Source organism: Calidris pugnax, unplaced genomic scaffold (genome assembly GCF_001431845.1).
Source record: "Calidris pugnax isolate Ruff unplaced genomic scaffold, ASM143184v1 scaffold20, whole genome shotgun sequence".
Classification (NCBI taxonomy): domain Eukaryota; kingdom Metazoa; phylum Chordata; class Aves; order Charadriiformes; family Scolopacidae; genus Calidris; species Calidris pugnax.
In genome coordinates, this window is record NW_015094510.1 from 735,977 (window position 1) to 757,947 (window position 21,971).

Below are 21,971 nucleotides of genomic sequence, written 5' to 3' on the forward strand. Positions count from 1 at the left end.
TGTTGTTGTTTTTTTTTTTTTAGCAAGCAGTCAGTATACTGTTGTGGGGTGAGGAGGCTGGACGCCTGCTGTAGTGACTAATTTTGTGTTACTCCCTCTGGTAGTATGAGCTGCTGAGGGACAAACTTTTCTGTACCCTCCCAGTGTGGCTGGAGGTACTGAAAACTGTAAAATCAGTCCAGTTCCTTAAGACTCAGTTGTAGGTTATTTCTATTCTGTAACTGATATGTAGAAAATAAGTTCTGCCTGCCTGACCATTTAGGGTGAAAACAAAAGCGTCAGCAGTGGAGACTCCAAACTGGTACCCATCTTCCAGGCCACATCTTGCTTTGTGCTCCAAGGAGCACGTCTCCATTCTTGTCTGCAGGTTCAGAAGTGTTGCTAGTGAAATTGGTGCTCTGGCTAGCTAGAATTCATCATCTTATTTTCAAAGGGTGAAAAGTAAACTGTCTTAATGCCCATCTCTAGGCTTCCTTCCTGTGGGCTGCTCTAACATGGGCCATTTTATGGACAGGTTGTATGCAGGACTGATAACGTTCCAAACAAGCACTGGTTGGGCAGCAGTTGGCATTCCAGCCTACAATTAAATATAGATCTCAGGAAGTGCAATAACAGAAATGCAGCTATTTCTCTACTTGAAGCCAGGTTTCTAGCTGTGAATTTATTCAGCTCTATATGACTGGTTTAAGACTGGAATTGCTGTGGAACTGTTTTTACTGGTTTTCTGTTAATGTTTTGTTGATTCTTTTATTTGCAAAATATTAATAGAACCTCTTTTCCTGTTCCTTTTGCTGTCGAGGAGACTTGAATACTATTAGCTCTTTGTTTTACAGAAGGTAAGTTCTGTGAATTGCACAAGCTTGCTTTATTTTTTTTTTGTCTGAGCAGCGAAAAGCTTTTTCCAGTAGATCACCCTGAAATAGAAGAACTACCAAAAGCAGCAGGACACTTAGCAATGATTAGGAAGGATATTAATAAGAATGGTTGCAAGCAGCCGAGGACCAAGGTTGGCATAGTTGGTAGAGCAAGCATGATCAACAGAAGCAGCTTGCTGACTTTCACTAGGGTTAGCAACAGAGTCAAAGTACTGTTCAGTGAATGATAATCCATGCACTTAATTCTAGAGGTCATTGTCACGCTGAAAATACGTTGCTCTGCTCAATCTCATAAACACTAGAGATTCAAGAGACTTCTCCAATGAAATCATACAGCAACAGGGTAGCATTTAAAATTGCCCCAATCGGACTGCAAATTCCTGTGGTGAGATCACATTCCCATTTTTATGAAAGCGCGCTGCGCTGTGCATAGTTGTTGCTTCTACAAGTCCCCCTGTAGCCTTTAATAGATACGGGCTCAGAGATGTAAGATACAGCTTCTGGGAATAATTTGTCCCCTAGATTTTTGGAGTGGGCTTGACAGTGATCTATGGATTCACCCAATATTGGCTGTATACAAAGTGTTCTGATTAGGCAAAGGAACTGATTGTTGTGTTTTGCAGGTTGTATCGTAATGTGAGTTTGCTTTTACCTGGAGATGATGGTGGGGCAGGGGGTATGTCTGTAAGAGGAAGGAGTCTCCTGCAAGGAGCGAGTACTACACATAGATCAAGGCAAATGTGGAATAACTCAGCTGCAGCTTTCAGAGGTCATGTTGTGAAATGTACAATTCAGTCCAATGATAATTAAACCTATCTCTGTAAATTGAGGCACATTCAGATCTTGATTCCAGTTTTTTAACTCTAGTAGTATGAGGAATTGGGGTGTTACTCTGCATGCATATCATATATAATAAAATAACCACAGTTAATTTCTCAGTAATGGAAATGAAAGCTGATCCTCCATGAAGTTCCAGAGTAACTCTGCAGCTTTATTTCAGAAATAGTGAGTCCTCTTGAATAAATATTTTGTGCTAGGTAGTGCTATGCAGCAAACCTTTTCCGTATACAGCAACATGAGTTCTGTGCCTTCAACATAGATGTGCCTTTCTGGATATGGTTGGTTCATTCTGTTTATTTCTAGTCAGCCTGATGATGCCAGGTAGCAGTGGCAAGAGCTGTTATCTCTCTTTTAAGGGACATGTAGAAACTGGAACCAGTGTGACAGAGTTCAGTTTAGAAGATTTGCCTAGCTTGCTTGCCTAAATCTCTAGTATAAACGTTCATATGTTTGGGACTTTCCGTACTAAAACTATTGTAATGTTCAATGTAAACAAGAGGAAAATGATCAAAGATGTTTTTGCAGTTGAAAGCAGCAGCAGATGTGGTGAAGCTGACTGTGTTGAGTGGATTTTTCTTCTTGCCCCAAGCCTTAAAAAATGTTTTCATGTATTTCATGAATTACTAATGTTCACGGCCCAGTGATAGAAGTTAAATTGTTACCTGCAGCATCTTATGACGAAAGATTGGCCCCATCTCAGCTATTAACTGATGAATTGTAGAAGGTGTATTTATCCCTAATCAGATTATCAGGTAGATATATCGAACTTGAATGGGTTTTGCATATTTGATGTCTCTTGTAATTTTCTGATGTTCTCATTTTTCATGTGCTCTTCCTTTGTGTTCTGTGCTCTAGCAAGCAGAGATGAGCTCCAATCAAGAAAAGTAAAACTGGACTATGATGAAGTTGGTACATGTCAGAAAGATGCCATAAATGTTTGGGATAAGAAATTACTAAACTGCAGAGCCAAAATCCGGTGTGATGTGGAAGATATTCATTCCACTTTGAAAGAAGGTATTTATGTAGGATGGCATTTAACTGTGCAGTCTGAAGATTATTATTTTTTGTTGTTCCTTGATACTGAAGGAAATCTGCCAGTAACACACTATACTTCCAGTAGCATAAAATAATGAAAAAATTGTCTTTTTGCAAATGCACCCACCTCCTGCTGCCAAACAGAAAATAGGTTCTGCTGTGTCTGCAGCTTTGCAACGTCAGCAATGCAGAAACATGCATAGTCATAGTCCTGAAAGTAGCACCTTGTGCATGTATTATTACATCGAATATTGAACTTGGGAGCTTCTCCAGCTAGCACTGTGACCTTCTGGTTTCTAGTCTGTGGCTCCTATCCAATTGACTGTGTTTCAGATGCTCTGATTTTACTTACTGAGCAGGCGGCACCATAATGTCTAATGTGGACATAGGGGAGTTGCAACCAAGCTTCGGAGACCAGAAGGACCATATCTTGTGGAGCCTGGACTGTTGTCTTTTAGTATTTTGTTCCCTTGAGTGAAAGGCTAGGGATTTTGACTTGAAGTAGATCTTGCGCCAGGGGAGGTTTAGATTGGATAATAGGAAAGATTTCTTCATGGAAAGGGTTATCCAGCATTGGAATGGGTGGCCTAGGGAAGTGGTTGAGGCACCATCCCTGGAGGTGTTCAAAAGACAGGCTGACATGGTCCTCAAGAATATGCTTTAGTGATTTTTTTTTTTTTTAAGTTTTTGTTTCTTATTTATTTTTTGTGAGAGTGATGGTTAGACTAGATGATCTTTAAGGTCCCTTCCAACCTAGACGATTCTATGATTCTATGATTCCCGTGGCTTAGCCGTAGGCCAGAAGGCCTTGTTAGTGTTATGCAGATGTACAGTCTGATTGCACCTCTGCGCCCTCCTCCATAGAGTCTCATGTCTGTATTAGAGATACCGACAAATAATATTTCAGTTTAAGCTGTCTGTTTTACAGAAGCAAATTTTAAATTGCTACCAATGAAAATCGTGGTAGAAATAAGGTGGTTCCTGTTAGTGGCCTGCAGAAGACTGCCAACAAACGTCTTTCCTTGCTGCCCTGTCTTCTGCTGCTGGACTGCTGTTTAGAGTTGGGAATCATGGATGTGCTTTTTCTAATTTGTATTCCTCTTAAATAATTATTTGTCTGGAAAGTATTAGCAGAGTTGACAATTTATTTTGACTTTCGAAGGTTGGTTTACAGAGTCAGAGGACACATGCAAAATTTTCAAAGGAGTATTTTTATCTAGTTTGTGCTTTCATAGGTGCTTGGCTGACCTGAGCAAAATGCTGTCTTTCAGTATGAGCGGTTCTTTATCCTTCCTTTGGTATGCAGCATTAATGCTTTTAGGTTTGAAGTGAGGATTTTGTAATCTATACGTCTTCCTCCAAGCCTATGGACTGACATCAGCAGCCCTTTGGAAGGGGGAAGGGGAGGTGGACTTCCCTGTGATTTTACACCTCTGAATTCAGTTTCAGCCTTTCTGAAGAGGCCAGTGAGCATTCTGTGTGTAGTTGTGCATCTTTTCCTGCTGAAGGCTCACAGCTCAGAGGTGCCACAACAAGTGTTAGCTTTACTTCAGTTGTCCAATGCGCTGGTCAGTGTAATTACCAGAAGTTTGTAGTTAATGTTTAGTTAGTGGATGTGAACTGTGGCTACTGAGAGAATACACTGCAGAGCAGATGACTTCGGAAGCTGACTGTTTGTAAGAGATCCTCCAGGATGGTTTGGCCAAGATCATGACAGAACAAATTCTTGTGTTACAGCACTAGAAATATCCCCCTGCTTAGGCCTCTTGCTTTTTCTGACTGATTGCAGGTGTACCAAAAAGTCGTCGGGGAGAAATTTGGCAGTTTTTGGCTGTGCAACATCGAGTCAGACACAGACTGCCAAACAAACAGCAGCCTCCTGATGTCTCTTACAAAGAACTTTTGAAACAACTGACTGCTCAACAGCATGCCATCCTTGTAGATCTAGGTACGTTTCTTTGCAGCTGGGAGATTTTTCTGGCTTGTTTCCTGTGCCTTTGAGTGGAAACATACCAGTCTTAATGGAAGCTGTTGCTGGAGGCAGATGCTGCTGTATCATCACCACTTTATATGCTGTCAGGCTATAATCTGTGTATGCCACTAAGTGTCCTCTAAGCAGATGATTTCTTAGATTATGCTGGTTTTATCTATGCTCTTCTACATCTGTCTGAAAAGAGAAATCAAGTAGTTGCTTCTGGAAGTTCTCTGCAAGTGAGAATATGAAATCTCAGTGGATACAGTCTAAAATCAATGGTAAAATACAGATCGATATAACTAAAATCAACCTGCATATGAAAGCAAAGAGAAGAGGTCTATGGGAAGAGAGAATTGATGGTTTTCAGACAAATCTGGTTTGTTCATTGTTTTTTTTTAAATTAAAAGAATTGAATATTAACTAGTTTTTTTTCTTGTTACATCAGGACGGACATTTCCAACACATCCTTATTTTTCTGCCCACCTGGGAGCAGGACAGCTATCACTTTTTAATCTCCTGAAAGCATATTCTTTGCTGGACAAAGAAGTGGGTTATTGTCAAGGTATAAGCTTTGTAGCTGGAGTGCTGCTTCTACATATGAGTGAGGAACAGGCCTTCGAGATGCTGAAATTCCTCATGTATGACCTGGGCTTCCGTAAACAGTACAGGCCAGACATGATGTCGCTCCAGGTAAGTCAGTCCTTCTCCTAAAAGCAAACCAGAGTTTTAAATGAATTTTGAGCTTTCGGGTTGTTCGTGTTCTCTAGGGCCTGAAGGAGCTTCTTATGCTTTTTTGGAGGTTGTGAGGGGCATGCAAATGTTATTGTTGAACTCCTCTCCAACTCTGAATTTGCAAACAGAGAAGTTCAGAACTTGCAGACTTTTCCTGTCACACGTCCCCATCATCTCCTGTTTGGAAACTCTGCTTTCTCTGCTATTTTGCTCTTCCTTTTCTTTTCCTCACTTCTTTCTCTTCCTTATGCCAAGACCTCGATTTGCTTGCATCTGTATAGATGGAGTTTAAAAATAAATTTGATTTTGTTTTTCTTCAGTCCGCAAGTGCTTAGATGTAGATTTTTCGCCTCTAGTAACTCCAAGTCAAATCAACAGTGACACCCAGTGGCCAGTCGGTGTACTCCACAGGCATTTGTGCTTGAAACTGTCCTGCTTTACCTCATCATTTGCACCTCTTTTCTCTTGGGCCTCTACCCCACCACCCTCAACACAGAGAGAAAACAGGCTAATTTTTAATCATTTAGTCTGCTTCTGAAACAATGGATGCTCTGCAATATTAGTCTTTTAACAGCTAGTTATAGATATTCAAGCAGACACAAAATCTTCCAGATCTGTATCAACTTCAGGGTTAAAAGTTTGAGAAATGTTTCACCTTGAGATGCAACTGTCCCCTGATTGAAATAACTACATGCTATGAGTCCCTAATATTGTAAAGGGGTATACCACTGCTGAGTTAAAGCTTGTAATCCAGGGTGGAGAAAGAGAAAACAGAGGCAGATACAAAATCTCATTTCTTTTCACTCTTCCCTGTATAGCAAACACTTACAATTAAGAGGAGTTTTAGTCCACTTTTTGTGACTGGTCGCAAAAAGTACTTTAGGTGCTTATTTGGTAAATGTCCAGAACAAGAGAATAGATTGTAGTTGAAGAAATTTTATGTGCTTATTCTAAAAATAATAGGAGTGTTTTACTGTGGATGTAAATATGCTATAACAACTTCATTGTGATGAATTAAGGTGAACAGCCATAAAAAGCATCATTCTACTTCTTCCCAGTCCCAATATGTTTTGAACCAGTGGGGGTCAAAGTGTGATAAGTGCATGGTAGTGAGATTTTTTTTTTTCCCCCCTAGAATATGCTCTGTTAGTGTTTGTATGTTATACTGCAGTTGTACTTTCAATAACATCTGGTAGTTTAGGAGCATTCAGATGTCCAGGATTTCAGCTTTTGATTTAAATGAAACATTCATTGTCAGAAGCTCTGAGGAAGAACACTTTTTAAAAAGTTTGATAAGGTTTAGTGCTTGTAGTGCTTTTTTCCCTTTAAATGAAATGACCTCTCTTTCCCTACAGTTTGTTCCTAGGCAGTTACCCTATTTTAGACAAACACAAGTTTTGTCTGCTTAAGACAAACTAGACTACTGAAGATGACTTGGAGGATCTCACTAAAGCCTGATCCTTTGCTTTAGTTTTTAACATGAGCAGAGCACTTGCAAATTCTTTTGCATTTACAGTACTGAAACACAAGTAAGCTTATATGTAGAATTAACTTCTGTCCTGTAGAAGAAAAATGTTGGATGTTTCCTTAAGGGTAACAAAAACTTACTTGATTTATATTTTTAATTGTTATCTGGAAAAAGTAGTAATCTGGAGCCTTAATTCATCCTCATCAACTCATCCAATTAGTTTACTGCCTCTGTGATACTATTCTAATTTCACACGTAAATGTGTTTTGTATCGACATTGTCCAAACTGTGCTTAATAGTATCTTTGGCAATTTAAGCAAGGACTAAAATATGTGCAGAAATTTATCTAATTGTCCTGAATGGGAAGTTACCTGTCTGCTTGCGGACACATCTGACTCATAGTTTCAAGTGCAGTCAGTTTTTGGTAAGGAGGAATCATGACTGCTAAAAATAGGAAAGAACTGCATCCAATAAGTCATTTTCTTATTGAGGAATGGATTCACCTTAAGCATAAGGCAGTGTGTTGACAGCAAAATTGCACCTGACAGCTAATCAATGTATGTTTGCTTCTCATCCTGTGCTTTCCGAGAGAAGTATTGCTCTGTGCTGTGAGTGACTTACTGTAGAATATAAACTATTGAAACTGAAAGGAAATAATTTGCTGGAGAGTTATATTTTTAGCAATGAATAGCAACTTTTAACCACTTTCCTTTGCAGCCTTATACAGGTTGTCTAGCAGCACTTTTTTGCATCTTTGTATCTTAAATTCCTCTGGACCACTGGAATGTGGGAGGTGCACTGGGAAATATCGATGTGGTACACCTCTATTGGCCCACCTATCTAATTTACTTTGTGGGTACAGAAGCTGTCTTAGGTTATAGCATAGGAGTTTTAAATGCAGCAAAAATACAGCCAAGATTCAAAGGATGAAAGTTAAAATATGTAAATTTAGCCAGAAGTAGTATCACTTTGTAATATGGAGAGTTTTGGCATCTCGGAAGAGGTACTTCTACTTTCATTGCTGCAAAATTGAAAGTTCTGGTTTGTTGGTAAAGTTAGATCAATATATTCTCTTCTTATCTTAAACCTGTGAGTCTGGAAATGATACTTCATTAATAATTAGGTTCAAACTGTCCTTTGTTATTGAATACTGTGTTGGTTTGAATTCATTAGGGGTGGGTCGTTTATACGTGAGTAAATACCCCTTGAGGCCCTGGGTAAAAATTATGCTTATTTTACAGTGCCATCTGTACTGGAGTTAATTTCCCTTGAGTGAAACGTGAATGGCTTGGAAAACTGAGTAAAGCTGAACTTTTCTTTCTCTACTTCCTCCTCCTCTTCCCCCCAACCCCCTCATGCACTGTAGATTCAGATGTATCAGCTCTCAAGGCTTCTTCATGATTATCACAGAGACCTGTATAATCACCTTGAAGAAAATGAAATCAGTCCCAGTCTTTATGCTGCACCGTGGTTTCTTACGCTGTTCGCATCTCAGTTTCCATTAGGATTTGTAGCCAGAGTATTTGGTAAGAAAGTTTATTCTCTTGCAATAATAAACAGAACAATGTTGTCCGTTGTGTTTTGAAACTCTCAGGGAGTTTTCTACATGCTAGGGACACTTAGGGTGGCTTTTGCGGGTGGCAAGTAGCAACACTCTTCATGGTGGGATTCAGCTCCTTTTCAAAGAGGAAAACCAAAATGTATTCTTTGAAACATCAGACTTGAGCAATTAAGTATGTCTGTTGTTATTAGCCGTGAGACTGCTGAAATGTCAACAGCGGGAAGTTTATTGCTGCAAATGTATTTTAATACATCAAGCATTCAGATTACGCCTATAGAAATGTTCATCTTGTTGAACTTGCAGAGTGAAAAAAGAGAATGCATGAATGCGTGATTTTTTTTTTTTATTACTTATTTCTTATTTATTGTTTTGTCAGTTAGGTTGATGGTTGGACTAGATGATCTTTAAGGTCCCTTCCAACCTAGACGATTCTGTGATTCTATGATAATGCGTTGGTTTTCAAGGAAGTGTTACTGAGTAACTGATTCTGAAGTGCTTTCTCGTAAAAATTCAAGTAAACTTGAACTTAAAGGCTGTTTCAGGTACTCATGTATATATTGAACAGTTCCCTAGTTTGAGTAGGTTTCATATTCTGTTTAGATAGGCGTTGGTTATTTTTTATGTTATCCTTCAGTTAATGTCTAGTACTAAAGTTTAAATACCGATTGTGCCTTGTAGTGTTTACAGTATCAGCATGTCAAGTACTTTGTTTTATATGCTTTTATTGTCAATAAGAATGGCCAGTTTAATCAAATATCTAGTAATGCAGCTTTTTTTTTTTAAAAAAAATATTTATTAACATAAAACCCACTGCGCTCAGATGTGCACCAAGAAGCTAGGAGCATATGTCATGTACTTCCTCTTAAATCAGACTTTTTTTCTCACTTGATTTTTCTGTTTTCATATGGCATCTTTTGTCTTTTTTTAAAGAAATTAACCTGACTTTTGTCTTACGTTTTACTACTGGTATGTTAGGTTTTAATTTGTTTGGTGTGGTGATTTGGGCAGGAAGAAGGGTTTGGTGGGTTTTGGTTTTCGGGTTTTTTTTTCTTTACCTAATGATTTCTCCATTGCAGAGGTTTTTTGCTTATAGTAAGCTTTTTCTGAGTGCTCTTTGTGTGATCAAATGTTCAGTGTATCCCTTTTTCAGTGGTATTCAAGTGATTGGTACATCACTTTCCCAGTGGGATTATTGAATTCTGGGACACTCAAGCATTTTGGTTTTTGGTTTTTGTGGTGGCTTTTTTTTTTTATTTGATTTGTTTTTCAAGGCTAAAGTGTTTGAGGGTTTTTTTGTCTTCAGTCGGCTTTGAATTTGGAAAACAATATATATTTTTTTTTTTTTAAGGGTGGGGTGGGTCAGTATTAATTTCTCTGTGAAATTAAATGAGCCAAGCGAGGCATGTTCCCATTTTAAAACTCACAAGTCACTACATTGCTTTGTCTCCGAATGCTATGGAGTCTTGCATCTTCAGTGTTTTATGGGCCATTGTCACATACCATTAACAGATGGTTAATGTCTACCCATTGCAAATTATATTTATTCTGCTCGAATGTGCTTCATAGACTTGAGAAGGGATACTTTCAGGAGCTAAGTTTGAGTGAGGTGGCTTCCTCACCAGTGTCCTGGTGCTACCAAGAGGATGACCTCTTGCTGTCAGGATCAGAAGTTGAGTTTGCCCAGTTGTGTAGCCCTGCTCATGGTGGTGTGACGGAGCCAACAGCACAGGAGGCTGATTTGGACCTGCTCATGTGCTGCGTTCGTCTCAGTGACTGCAAGTCCAGTGCTGCTACTGAGACTGAGTTTGTAGTTACTGTGGTTGGGTTTCTGTGGGGTCTCTGCCTACTGACTTCTGCAGAACCCAGACCTTCCACTCGCATCCATGTAGTAAAAGTAAGGGTTTGGGGCTTAAATCCTTCCACTCGCATCCGTGTAGTAAAAGTAAGGGTTTGGGGCTTAAATTATAGCCAGTGTGATCACTACTATGGATTTTGACAATAACATGATTGGTTACGGAATCTACATCATCCTTTTTTAAGGGCTGGCTTCTGCCTGTAGGAAATAGTAAAATGTCATTGTGTTGTGTTGTGATCTGCTCCCCGATTGCTTTTTAGTCATAGACGCACTTAAAAACAATTAGCAGTTAGTTAACAAGATTTTGACAATAACATGATTGGTTACGCAATCTACATCATTCTTTTTTTAAGGGCTAGCTTCTGCCTGTAGGAAACAGTAAAATGTCAGTGTGTTGTGTTGTGATCTGCTCCCCAATTGCTTTTTAGTCATAGATGCACTTAAAAACAATTAGCAGTTAGTTAACAGTCTGTAGTCTCCAGTAGACAGCAATGAAATGCTTATTGCAGATAACAGTTACAGCTGTAACAAGCATGCAATATTTTCTTTAATGCTCTCTCACATCTGCAAGATGACAGAAAACGCTTTTATAGGCTTTAATCTCATGCTGAAATAAGACAGATTGCACTTCTTAACTGAATAAATCTGCAGTATGATTGATTAAAAGAAAAAAGTTCTCAGCAAATATATTTATTTATCCGATACTTTAGCTGTCATTTTCAAGATATGTTAATGATCTTTTTCAGACATTATTTTTCTGCAAGGAACGGAAGTCATATTTAAAGTAGCACTGAGCCTACTTAGCAGTCAAGAAACATCAATAATGGGATGTGAGAGTTTTGAGAACATTGTTGATTTTCTTAAAACCACTATTCCAGATATGACTCAGCCTCAAATGGAGAAAATTATTACCCAGGTAAAGTTGTTTTTCTCTTTACATTTTTCCCTCCATTTAGTTTTCTTTAAAAGAATCATGCTTGAGGTATATGTAAAAGTCTTCTCAGTATATTCTTTTTGGTTTGAAATGCAAAGGAGTCATCTTCCCAGGAGCTCGTGTAGAAATAGGATATGAGCTAATTTCAATGGATTTTGAACTGCCATTTTAGCAAGACTTTAGTTGCTACCTCACGGTTCCGTACAAAGGCTCTTTTGTGCCCCAGCTATTGGGAAAACATGACTTTATTTACAAATTTCACCATCAGAAGGGTGAAAGTGACCTATTTTCCAAACAGAAACCCAGCTGTTGCTCCCTGCTAGTAGGTGAGCAGTCCAGCAGTTTGTGATGGGAAGCACAACTTGCCATGGTGAGAAGAGGCAGCATCACAGTGACTCTTCTGATCCTTCAAACTTCTTGCTGCACAGGGCCAGTTACCCATCTAGGAGGTTTTCTGACACCTTCAACTTAAAATCCTACAAGTTAGGAGGATGGTGAGGCTGTTTATATGGTCTGTATTAAAATCAAACAGACTTCTGCTGTTCTGTTGGGAGAGCAGCATCTATACTCCCGGGGATCACTTCTAGGGTGCTCTCATGCAGCTTCCCCTTCTCACCTCAGCCCTGTCCTTGGAAGGATCACGTTTGACAGGTATTTGGTGGCAAAGGTAAAAGCCACCTCAGGATTGATCCCTGCCTTTATTTTATCAGTATCATTGTAACTTAATTGCAAAGGGCGAGAATAGAAGAGAAAAAATTACTGATGCTGATATAGGAAAAGCACCTGCTAAAGCTTCTTGTGGAATACTATCAGTGGCTGAGATCAAACTTCATTTACTTCATTTGAATTACTTGAAGAACAGTGAACATAATGCAGAACTTTTGTTGAGGGATCTGTGTGTGTCTTCTCTTGGTGTAATGTTTGTGATGTCTAGAAGAAGGAGCGGAATTTAAAGTCACTGTGGACATTGTTCCCTTCCTAGTTTAAACTCTTTGGTAACTTTCAGAAGCTGAGAGGCTGTGACTAGAAGTACAAACAGATAAGGATCATATAGTCCCATCACTGTTCGTTCTGTTGTCTTCAGAATGCTTTGTCACCAAAGCATACCAATAAGAAAATAGTGTATCTTCATGCAGAGGCAGAAACTGTAACAGGGAAACTGTGATGGTGAAGAGTGTTTTTATAAAGGTCTATAAGTGGGCACTTGGAATCAAGAGATCCAGTTTTAAAAGTGGACATCTGATGACACCGGGATTATTCTTCCTCATTGTGTGATCTTGCTCCCATCACAAGCTGGCAATGTAAAATTTTTTTCTTGAACTTCTTAATATTCCTGAGCCAAGAGATAATAAGACTTGGTCATGTTATAAAATTCTTGGTTTAAATAAGACTTTTCTACTGATACATCTCATAATATAAGATGTTATTCGGTAATTGTAAAAGTGATGATCCAAGCTATTCTAAAGTCCATGATTTATTATAACAATAAGAACCCTAAATGCTAAAATGCCCTTACTGTAGAATTCCCCTTAGAAAACTTTTTTTGAGAGGAACAGGAAAAAAAAATGTTAATCAAGCAGAGTTGCCTCTTAACCAAGTATTCACATGGAATAAGTGCTCTTTATTGTAGTTAAAAATGTTTTTTTTTCTCTCACGGCAGGTGTTTGAGATGGATATTTCAAAACAGCTCCATGCTTACGAAGTAGAGTATCATGTTCTGCAGGATGAACTGCAGGAAAATGTGAATCCCTGTGATGATGGTGAACCTCTGGAGAAGCTGGAGAGGGCAAACAGTCATCTGAAGAGACAAAACATGGATTTGTTAGAGAAGCTACAGGTAAAAGACTACAGACTCATGGAAAGGTCATATCTATGATTTGGCCGGTAGAGGAGTAAGTGTCTTTTTTAAGTCTGCATGAGAAGTTGCCAAAGTGCAAGACCACATGCAGTTGAGCAGTTCTCTTAGTTACACTGATTTACTTCTGTTAGACATATCTTTAACTTCTCTGATATTCCTTGGACTTTTCCTTCTTGATTTAGATTTTTTTTTTTTTTCTCAAAATATCTCCACCCTTATCTCCCATAAAATCTGTTGGCAAAATTGGTGTCTTGCTGAAAAATAGGTTCTCTGTCCCTTCATCTCTTCGCTATTGCCTTATCTCCCATAAAATCTGTTGGCAAAATTGGTGTCTTGCTGAAAAATAGGTTCTCTGTCCCTTCATCTCTTCGCTATTGGAAAATTTTAAGAAATAATCCATAGTGCAGTGGACTTGCTTTCTCCAGACCTTTGTAGACAGTATATTTCTGTTCCCTTTTGCTGAAGCTCATAGTCCTACTTTTGAAAGGTGTCCTAGCAGACTCGAATACAGCTGAGCACCCACCAGACTTTGCCCGATAAAGTCATGCTTTAAAAAAGTCTTCTCTTCCTCTTTCACTATTCACCCTTTCTCCCATAGCTGGGCCAAGACTTGTTTCAGATTTCAATATGTATTGTCTTGCCTTCTCCTGAAAGACAAGCGCTTCTTTTTGCATCACCAGGCCATTTCTTCTTATATTTGTTAATTTGAACAAGCGTTGGGAAGAGCTCAGAGAGCACCTTCAGCTTCTGAAGCCTGAAAATAGCAGCAGGGTAAAAACGAAAGATCAAGTCCTCATTATTTTTGTGTTTGTGGGCTAAGGGTGCTGTGCTGTGTTCTTTTGCATTTTCCTCAGTTCCTTAACCTCTTAATCTTCTTCGTATAGTTTCGTTATTCCTCTGCTTGGACCCAGCGTTGGGAAGAGCTCAGAGAGCACCTTCAGCTTCTGAAGCCTGAAAATAGCAGCAGGGTAAAAACGAAAGATCAAGTCCTGCGTTGGGAAGAGCTCAGAGTTGTACCTTCAGCTTCTGAAGCCTGAAAATAGCAGCAGGGTAAAAACGAAAGATCAAGTCCTCGTTATTTTTGTGTTTGTGGGCTAAGGGTGTTGTGCTGTGTTCTTTTGATAGTGAAAGCAGGGATCACTTTTTTACTATTACTATTTTTATCTTATTATTTTTATTTACTCACTGCTACCTGGGCTTTTACCTCTGTTCTGAAAATGCACCAAGGGCATGGAATAATTATGAGTGACTGATTTTAAAAGCTCTATTGAAGCTCTTCTGTTCTTCCAGAGCATCATATTGTCATGCATCTTCCTCAGTTCCTTAACCTCTTAGTCTTCTTGTTTGTATAGTTTCGTTATTCCTCTGCTTGGACCCTTTCCTAGGAATGGTCAGAATTCCCCTACTTCCCACAATTTGCTGCTCCTGAGGTCCAGGGCTTCTGAGTGCTACTCAGTGGCTTTTTTCCTAGAGAAAGCTGTAGGTTTTTTATTGGAGAACACGGAACACTGTCTGCTTCTAGACGTAACATTGAGGTTCTCTTTCTTGTAGCCTCTCCATCCTGCTAATTTACGTTATTACCTAGTATTCCCATTGCTCCATCACTGTTGTCTCTTCCAGGGCTACTCCAGCTGCTGTTTCCCTTTTTCCTCCTTGCAGCTCCAGTTCCTTGTTACTTTCAGCTGTCCCTTGCTCGCTGCAATTTGTGTGTCTCCTTTCTTCTCTAAAGCTTTCAGAAATCCTTCAGATTGGTCTGGCCACTATATAGGGAGATTCTGTATATGATACACAGTAGGCATTCCTTGTATCATCTGCCTGCACCCATGTCTTCTAGAAGCATCTATGTAATTAAGTTCTTTCCTTAACTTTTAGCATATTATAATAATAATAAAAAAAAGTAACTCAGAACATCTCAATTTATTATAATGTTATTGTTTACAGGTTGCTCATGCTAAAATTCAGAGCCTGGAATCCAGCCTGGAGACTATTTTGACTCGAGAGAACAAAATGAAGACTGCAATTCAGTCCCTGGAACAGGAGAAGATCGCGTATCAAAAGACTCTTGAGCAGATAATGAAGTATTTGCCAGCAGAAGCATTGTCTGACTGTGAACTGCTCCTGAAGGAAGTAAACTACAATCCAAATAATAAAATAAGGAGTAAGCCATAAACCCAGGGTTTTCTAGGCAGCACTTCTTCAAAAAAAGGGAAAGAAAAGATGATTATGCTGCTTTCAAAAGACTTAGCAATAGGCAACGGTGTTATCCAAAACTAGTGCTGGGACACTCATAGCTACAGATGGGCCTTGTCAGTATGCAAATTCAGGCTATTAATTTTTTTATGATTATGTAAATAAATCACAAGGGGGAAATAAAGGATTCTCACATGTAATTAAGATGATTAGATGTATATTTAGAGTTGACCTAAAGGAAAAGAGAAATTTCAGTAGTCAAAGCCAAGCTAACGGCGATCTACAAATTCACTCTGGATGTGCTTGTCTTGTAGTGAAATGAGGATAATGTGTCTTTATATATATGTATGTTGAATAATACTTGAAGAAAAAAAAAAAACCACACAAAAAGAATGTAATCTTCCCTCCAAAGAGCAGCATGTTTCACATCTTCTGTGGGAAATCTGTGTGAACTCATGCGTGCCTCTCTTTTAATTCTACTGACGTCGTGTGCGCAGACCAATAAGCAGAATAAGTATTGTGACTTGGTTCCTACAGAAAGAGCTCTAGTGCCATCCGCTGCCTGGGCTGTACTGGTCAGCAGTGTAATTCCACATGCATGTTGGAACTGGAAACAAAAACCAAAATAATATCACGTCATAGCTCCTCCTTCATAACTCCGAGCTAAGAAACAGTTATCTATACACACACACGCAGGACTTGGAAAGGCAAGAGCTAAGGGTGACTGCTACTTCCTTCCCAGCCTGGTTGCTTCCACCTGTCCTTGAGTTGACCATCATGACAGGGGGAAGGAAGCAAGGCTGTAGGATGGTATTTATTCTGATGTTCATTTTCCGCGGGGGACTTGCTGTCGTAAGAGTTAGGCGTGTGAGGGGTTCTCATTTAACCAAAGAAATACTGCAAGGAGCCTTGTCTTACCGTAGCGGGAGCCAGAAAGCTGTTCTAAAATTTTATTTGAAGGGAAAATTGAGGCGGGTTGCAGGAAGTTGAGCATAAGTGCAGGGTAGAGGACCAAGCAAGTTTCAAATATTACGTACCTTTCAGTTTTCGCATACACAGTGGATATACATTTCAAAGGGGATTCTGAAGTACAGGTGCAGTTTTGATAATGCTTTCCGGGTTATTCCTGTTTTATTACTGCGTTGTGATCTTCTTTTTAAAACAAAAGTCATGAATTTGTGTGTTCTGGGCAGAAGGTGAGGTAAGCTCTGATCATTTCAAGGGAGAAAATATGTTTATAAAGGTATAAAAAGATGCATATAGATTTGAAAATGTTTTTGAGTGGAATTTTTGAGAAGGCTTAGACAAATGTGTAATAGACACGTATTTTGGAGTGCATGTCTGAACCGTTAGAACTGAGTATTACAGTGGCTCTTATTATCTCTTACCGTTTATACTGTATTTCAGGAAACACTTAATTCTTTTTGGTAAGAAAAACAATTAAGCAAAGTGCCAAATCCAGCAGTGTCTTTATGCATAAGATTGTCCAATTTAGAAAGCAATCATCTGAATAGCGCTGCTTTCTAAGTATTATACTTTATGTTAACAGAAAAGTAAGGAACAACAGTGCTGATTTGCTGCACGCTGCTGTGGAACTTAGGCATTTGGGGTCTCCTGGGTTTGATTTTTGTTGCTGTTGTTTTTTACTTCCGTGGTGTTTTATTTGATTAAAGATACTGATTTACTTAACAGTCTTTCTTTTTACAGTTGGGGTGAAAGGTCTTAACACTGTGTATAAAATCATGTGGAATTTGTCTAGATATTTCAAGAACATGCTATTGTACCAGGTGGGGAAAATGCCAAGTGAAGAGGCAGTTCTTTGCAGTTTTGTTCAGAGTGAGTTTTAGCTGATGTGTACATACACAACCAATCCCAGGAACTGCAGTAGTGTGTATTATAAAGAATCAAGGTTATTCAGATACTTTTTTTTTTTTTTTTTTTTTTTTTTAAAATGCACTGAATGTGCTTTATCCTCTATTTCACTTATAAAAATTTTTCATGTAATGCCTGGAGAAATTCCAATAAATGTCATTGCTGCATTTCCCATGGCCTCTGGCTAGTTTTCTTTTTCTACACTTGAAGTACTGATCCCATTTTTGATAGTACTGATTACAGGACAGATGAAAAGGATCTGGTTTATAGTTTCTAGTTGTGAGGAAAAAACCTACAGGATTTGTAGAAGGACACAGGAAGGATGGAAATTCTTAATGGGGAAAATAGTCTTGCACTGCTCTTAACTGAAGATAAAATGATTTAAAAGTATTTTTCTTCTGTGGCAGTACATTTAATACGTATGCATGTTGAGAATAATAATTTGATGACCCTTCCCTGTGTATCTAACTTGGGAGGAGGTGGAGGACACTGTATCAACAAGGAGGAGTAAACTACAGATGTAAAACCACAATGAGGTAAGTGCCTCCTGACATTAGGACATTTGTATTCTGAACACAAGTGTGTAGCTGGGTATCTATAGAGTGTCTAGCTTGAAGTCTGTGCTCAAGCAGGTATGCTCCAGACCATCTTCAGATGAATAACCTGGATAATTACCTAGAAGACTGAATGGCGTGTGTGTTTGTGTTTATCTGTTTGTCTCTCCCTGTCTATCCTAAAGATAGCTTTACAGCTGTTCTGTTCTGATTGCTGTTTTGTGAAGAGGGAAGTCTGAGGTCCAGTGAGACGGAGCTGCAATGATAATTATTTGGGAGAAGGGATAGTTCCTGAGTCCGGACAAATTGTTCTTTTATTCCTATATCTTGTTTTACTATTTGGGAAAATTGTTTTCAGAATAAAGCTATTGTTCTGTTGGAGCTAAGTGCAACAGCACTTCCAGTTTTTGCATCAACTTGCAGAGAACAGACTTGGGAGGAAAAAGTACCTGTGGCTTTCAGGAACGCAGGAGAGAACTTCAGCAGGTGGGTCCAAGAATTTGATACTACTGGTATGATCCAGAGGGTCTGCATGTGGATGCTCAATCTAAACCTAAAACCACATAGGTATTAGTGTGAAAAGCCTTTTGTGTGTTGAGGTGAATAACCCCAGGCACTGTTAATAGTGATTATCCACTCGGTCTTTGTAGTCATAGATGAGTGTTGACAGGCATGTGCAGGCTGTAACGTGTCAAGCTTTGTGCCAGGCTACACCATCCATTTGAAGAGTTGTAATTGATTCTGTATTTCTGTCATTCAGCTTTTACTGTCAGCGTTAGCTCTGGAATGTATTTAATGTATGCTTTGCTTTCCTCAGTCTTTCTAGTGACTAGAAAGAAGAAAATTTAACTTTCTTTTCCAAAAAGGCACGCTGAATGCTGAGCTATACCCTTCCTCCAGACATCTGGTGTGCAAGGGGTAGAGTTCATATGCCTAAAGTTTAATGTGGTGGCTCAGTCTGTCTGAAAGCATATCAGACTCAGCAGCAACAATAGAGAACAAAAGAGCTGGGACTCTTTAGTCTGGAGAAGAGAAGGCTGAGGGGAGACCTTATCAACGCCTACAAGTATCTCAAGGGAGGGTTGAAGGAGGAGGGAGCCAGACTCTTTTCAGTGGTTCCCACTGAGAGGACGAGGGGCAACGGGCACAAGTTGGAACATAAGAGGTTCCACTCAAATATGAGGAGAAACTTCTTCACAGTGAGGGTGACAGAGCCCTGGAACAGGCTGCCCAGGGAGGGTGTGGAGTCCCCTTCTTTGGAGATTTTCAAGACCCACCTGGATGCGGCCCTGAGTAACATGCTCTGACAAGCTCTAGGCAATCCTGCTTCAGCAGGGGACTTGGACTAGATGATCTCTATGGTCCCTTCCAACTCTAGAAATTCAGTGAAATTCAGTGAAATACAACACTGGGCAGTAAAGCAGAGATTCCCGTGTGCTTTGAGCGAGCAGCTGATGAAGTGGAATCTAGACAGATTGGTGCTTGGTGTGGTGTTAGCTTTTTTTTTTAAGTTGACCTTCTGGACCAAAGGAAGGAGCTGGTGGTGATCCTTTACCAAAACGTTGTGTTGGGGTTTCATTTGAGTTGAGAAGGTTTTCCACTCCTTCAGTATTCTTTTTTTCCCTAACACCCGCTCAACAAACCCTTTTTAACCAGGGAACTGGGAATTGTTCATAGTCTTACCATCAGAAAACCTTCTCTTGGAGCTTATCACAAACTGTTCCTGTACTCGAATTACAGCTTATTCGAGTCTTCACTCTGATAAAGTTGGATGGCTTTTATATATTGGTTTTATTTTTGGTTAGAGTGTGTGCTGACAGATGATATAAACGCCTTCCGTCATGTCCTGCTGGAACATACACGAGGAGAAGTATTGAGTGAGCTTGTGCTTGTAAAATGCTGGACTAAGAGATACCATTTCTTAGTGTGGGAAATAGGGCTATATCTGACTTCAAAACTGAGACCTAGTTGCACTGGCTGTGTGTGTTCTGTGCCATTACTTGTCCACATGATTACTTAAATTGCCTGCATACACTTACTATTTGGAGTTGCAGATATTTAGACGTATACGGCTATTTTTGTCTAAAAAGTTTAAACTGCTTATATCATCCAATTTTGGGTGCAAATGAAGCACTCTGCATAGTATAAGTGTCCAGAATAGCCATCCAGCCCAAAACCTTGTTTCAGAACAGATGAAACACACAGACTGAAGAAAGAGCTGGATTGAGCCTATAGTTGATTTTCCCTTGGCTGGGCAAGTGGGCTATCCAAAATAGAACCACAGAATATCTCAAGTTGGAAGGGACCCATAGGGATCACAGAGTTCTGCTCCTTTCTCCTCAGGAGACTGCCTGAAACTAAACCATATGACTAAGGCTGTCGTCCAGATGCTCCTTGAACTCTGACAGGCTTGGTGCTGTGACCACTTCCCTGGGGAGCCTGTTCCAGTGTCTCAGCACCCTTCTCGGAGAAGAACCTTTTCTGAATATCCATCTGAACTTCCCCTGGCATAGATTCATTCCGTTTTCTTGTGTCCTGTCACTGGTCACCAGAGAGAGGAGATCAGCGCCTCTGGATATAGAGATGCTGGGGGACACAGTGTGCAGAGTAGATCCAGGCTAGCTGGAGCCTGGAAGCAGCCGCAGTGACACCCTGCAGTGTCTGGCCTGCCAAACATCCAGGAATGCAGCCTGTGCATGGCTCTGGGAGGGCTGGATGTCCCCTCTGTGATGCATCTTGGGCCTCCTTGCTTCAGACAAGGTCAAGCCTGGTCCTGTGGACTGTTTGTCCCGTACAGTTTGTGCTCCTGAGACAAGTCTTCCAGTTGAGTTTCGTGTGCTGAGACAGCTCTATGATGCAAACCAAATCAGAGTGAGTAGGGATGGATGGGACATTTCCTTCACAGTGTATACCTACCTGATGGCTACTGTTATAGCCCCCCAGTGTCAGTCAGCATCCCATCAGCTCTTCTCCAGGAGGATTTCACTGAATTTCACTGAATTTTAGAGTTGGAAGGGCCCATAGAGATCATCTAGTCCAACTCCCCTGCTGAAGCAGGATTGCCTAGAGCTTGTCAGAGCATGTTACTCAGGACTGCATCCAGGCGGGTCTTGAAAATCCCCAAAGAAGGGGACTCCACAGCCTCCCTGGGCAGCCTGTTCCAGGGCTCTGTCACCCTCACTGTGAAGAAGTTTCTCCTCATATTTGAGTGGAACCTCTTATGTTCCAACTTGTGCCGGTTGCCTCTCGTCCTCTCACTGGGAACCACTGAAAAGAGTCTGGCTCCCTCCTCCTTCAACCCTCCCTTGAGATACTTGTAGGCATTGATAAGGTCTCCCCTCCAGACTAAAGAGTCCCAGCTCTCTCAGTCTCTCCTCATAAGGGAGGAGATACAAGACTAGTTTTGTATGAAGCTGCTGGGCTGTCTGCACTGACCTCTCCAGCACTCACTAAAGGCTGATTTCAACTTTTTTTTTGTCCGGTTCTACAAAAAAAACACATTTGCCTTAATTTTTTTCCTGATCCATCTGCTAAAGTTGATGCTTCAGAAGAAATCATAAAGTCTGAATGTTGCCCACGAGGTGTCACTGTTGCTTGTGTTCCTGCAGCTCCTGTGTGTGTGAGGGTGTCCTGGTTGCACGGCTCCTGTGCTGCGCGCAGTGAGTGAGCAGCACACTCTGGCTCTTGCTTTAGAGAGGACAATTAACTTATCCTTCTGCCTGATGAAGCACGATGCTCTGTTTGTTTGCACACTGTAATAAAATGTGGTGTTCGTTCTCAAAGAATTTATTGTAATGAGAGGACTTACTAAATGACAGACACAGCCTTCTCAGAAACGGATGCCTCAGTTGCAGTGTTTAGCCTCTGATTTTGTGCAAGAGAAGTATAGAAACACTTCTACACCCTACAACAGGTATATTGTCCCCAACAGTCTGATCCTGGGTGTCTCCTTTCATACCGTTCTGATCGAACAGGATTTATTTTTATGTCTCAGCATTGAGCTGATCTGGTCTAACAGCAGTCTGATTCTGCACTTACTCATTTGTACTTTTTTTAAAATAAGGCTTCCTTGCAGTAAGTTTCCCTATGCCCATCAAGTCTCAAAGAACCAAGTCCTTCTTCCCAGGTTTTCTTTTAATTAATCTTACCAGGTTTTCTGTGATCAGAACGAAAATGAAGGCTATGCCCTTGTTTTTCCCGGAGCCGCAGAAAAAACATGATT

The 21,971-nt window shown here is 40.1% G+C and overlaps 1 protein-coding gene across 5 annotated transcripts in view; it reads left to right on the forward strand.

Moving 5' to 3' along the window:
- Nucleotides 1-17,007, forward strand: part of TBC1D4 (TBC1 domain family member 4) — a 121,520-nt gene extending 104,513 nt beyond the window's left edge. For 2 of the 5 annotated variants that reach the window (XM_014966006.1, XM_014966008.1), the window contains 8 exons: nt 834-836; nt 2,571-2,729; nt 4,540-4,698; nt 5,171-5,415; nt 8,292-8,451; nt 11,088-11,257; nt 12,936-13,112; nt 15,075-15,394. In XM_014966006.1, coding sequence (XP_014821492.1) covers nt 834-836; nt 2,571-2,729; nt 4,540-4,698; nt 5,171-5,415; nt 8,292-8,451; nt 11,088-11,257; nt 12,936-13,112; nt 15,075-15,302 — 1,301 coding nt within the window. In that variant the 3' untranslated portion in view covers nt 15,303-15,394. Of the gene's footprint in view, nt 1-833; nt 837-2,570; nt 2,730-4,539; nt 4,699-5,170; nt 5,416-8,291; nt 8,452-11,087; nt 11,258-12,935; nt 13,113-15,074 lie in introns of all 5 variants that reach the window. The other 3 variants (XM_014966005.1, XM_014966007.1, XM_014966004.1) reach the window with 2 other exon arrangements.
- The last annotated feature ends 4,964 nt before the right edge of the window (nt 17,008-21,971 follow it).